Raw genomic sequence first — 1,985 nt, 5'->3', positions numbered from 1 at the left:
CCCGCCACCACCGCGAGCGTGTCTGTGCCCGTCCTGCGGCCGGAGCGGGCAGAGCAGCATCCCTCCTCCTGGCCCACCACAGGGCCGCCGCCCGCCCACTCAGACCTCAGTCTGGAGGTCGATGATGTCCTGGCCCACCAGCGGGATGGTGGCGCCTGCCTTCTCCCATTCCACGCTCCGTAGCTCCAGTGGCGACGGGGGCAGCGGCTCCAGCTCCTTCTTCACCCAGGCAGGTGTGCCATGGGCCTTGCGAAGACTCTCCCATGGCCGTTTGTTGGGCGTCTGCTGCTTCTCAGGCTGCTGAGATCAGCCGTGTAGGGATGGCAGGGGTGAGAGGAGCGAAGAGGACAAGTACCAAGAGAAGAGGGGCAGATCCCAATCAAGAGAAGGGGAAGGGTCCCCACAAGCAACCCTCATGCTGGCCCCAGATCAAGTCAGGCCTGCAGGGAAAAGCCTGGTGCCAATGGTAGCCACCATCTCCACCTGTCCCTGCTCCTCCAGGGCCCGGCATGCCTGCCAGGCCAGTGAAAGAATGAAGAGGTGGTGTGGGGATGGGGAGCAGGCAAGGGACCCTCCCACCCTGTCCCAGACCTTGCAATCGGGGCCCATCGCCTCCTTGTCCTTCTCAGCTGCGTGCTGCAGCTTGCGGTTCAGGTCCTGGAACATGTCCTGGTGCCGCTTCCGTGTGTGCATGATTTTCTGCATGGGGCAGCACACCCTGAGCTAGGAGGGCACCAGCCCTCTCTGCCTTCGTGTGGGCCAGATCCCGGAAAAGGGCTCCAGGGGCTGGCCACACGCCCCCTCCCCTTCCCTGTCTGGTCAAAGGGGGATTGGAGTGTCTAGTGAGAGGGGACACCAGCACCCACCTCAAAGTCCAGTTCTGCATACCGTGACTTCCGCCTCTGCGGGAAGAAGGGGTTTGTGCTCATTGTTAGATTCCAGAAAGCTATCCAGGCCCCTTGCTCTAGAGGAAAGGAGCCCAGAGCCCTCCCCATGTACCCTCAGTCCAGACCAGAGCAGATGCATGCGCCTAGGTTGTACACTGGTGCCTGTCTGGTTTGACTGCCCTTTCCCTGGAGATTCTGTGGCCCAGTTGGAGGCTAAGGATGGGGTTAGGGGCTATGCCTTCTGCCAAAGCCCCGCTGCCAGGGGCCTGAGGCCAACTATACAGCCCCACCTATACAATGTGTCAGGTGTCAGTGCTGGGGCTAGGGTCAGACAGACAGAACTCAGAGCCATGTGGCTGGGCATCTCACTAGTGAGCCCAGGATGAGAGCTGCATGGGTGGTATCCCCAGATCTGAGAGCCAGGGGACAGTGTCTTTGGGAGGGTTGGGGCATCCTAATGGACCTACACACCCCAACTCTTTCTACTGCAAGCTGAGGCCCAGGCCAACATGAGCTACAGACTGACCTAAGCCTAAACACAAAATGGGCCACACTGGGGTTCTGGGCCCTTCCAAATGAACTGAAACCACCCCTGAAGGCCTGAATGGGAAACATGAGATGAGAGACACTCTCAGCCCAGACTTCAGGAAGCTCTCATGTCAAGGTGCCTGCTGAGGACAAATGCTGCCAGGCACAGAGCAAGCAGCCTTGGTCCCGGGCCACAGTCCCCTCTTCCCAGGGTGCAGGCAAGGGCTAACCCTAGCCGCCTAGACTGTCTCCCTGCCTGAGGCTGGACACTGGGTGCCTCCCCAGCAGGACTGCCCCTGGCTGCCAAACACCTGGGAAACCCTGATCTGCAGCGTGCCCCAACTCCCTGTATCGCTCATTTTAGAGTGTCCATCTGCCCCCACCGCAGGGTCCCCAGGTCACCCTTACCTCTAGGGAGCTCACGGACAAAGTGGCCACATTCTCAGTCTTGGGGCCAGTCACTGTGCTGGGTCCTGCATGGGCTGCTGGCTCTGCTGTGTCCCCTAGGCTGGGGGGCGCTGGCTCCAGGGAGGGCAGTGGGGGCAAGGGCTGCTGGGGTGGTGGGGGTGG

At 61.2% G+C, this 1,985-nt stretch overlaps 1 protein-coding gene across 1 annotated transcript in view; it reads right to left on the bottom strand.

Annotated features, from left to right (window-relative positions):
• Positions 1–99: 99 nt before the first annotated feature.
• The window catches only part of LOC104872899 (adhesion G protein-coupled receptor B1-like), a 19,294-nt gene continuing 17,408 nt past the window's right edge, over positions 100–1,985 (bottom strand). Inside the window, exons 12-15 of the mRNA XM_033759302.1 lie at positions 1,824–1,923; positions 867–902; positions 592–699; positions 100–297 (exon numbers count right to left, since the gene is read on the bottom strand). Coding sequence (XP_033615193.1) covers positions 100–297; positions 592–699; positions 867–902; positions 1,824–1,923 — 442 coding nt within the window. The remainder of the gene's footprint in view (positions 298–591; positions 700–866; positions 903–1,823; positions 1,924–1,985) is intronic.

The sequence above is a fragment of the Fukomys damarensis genome, unplaced genomic scaffold (assembly GCF_012274545.1).
Source record: "Fukomys damarensis isolate Sample0158 unplaced genomic scaffold, DMR_v1.0_HiC HiC_scaffold_5, whole genome shotgun sequence".
NCBI lineage: Eukaryota > Metazoa > Chordata > Mammalia > Rodentia > Bathyergidae > Fukomys > Fukomys damarensis.
Note: the sequence above shows the minus strand (reverse complement) of the source record. Positions and strands in the feature narration are given on the sequence as shown.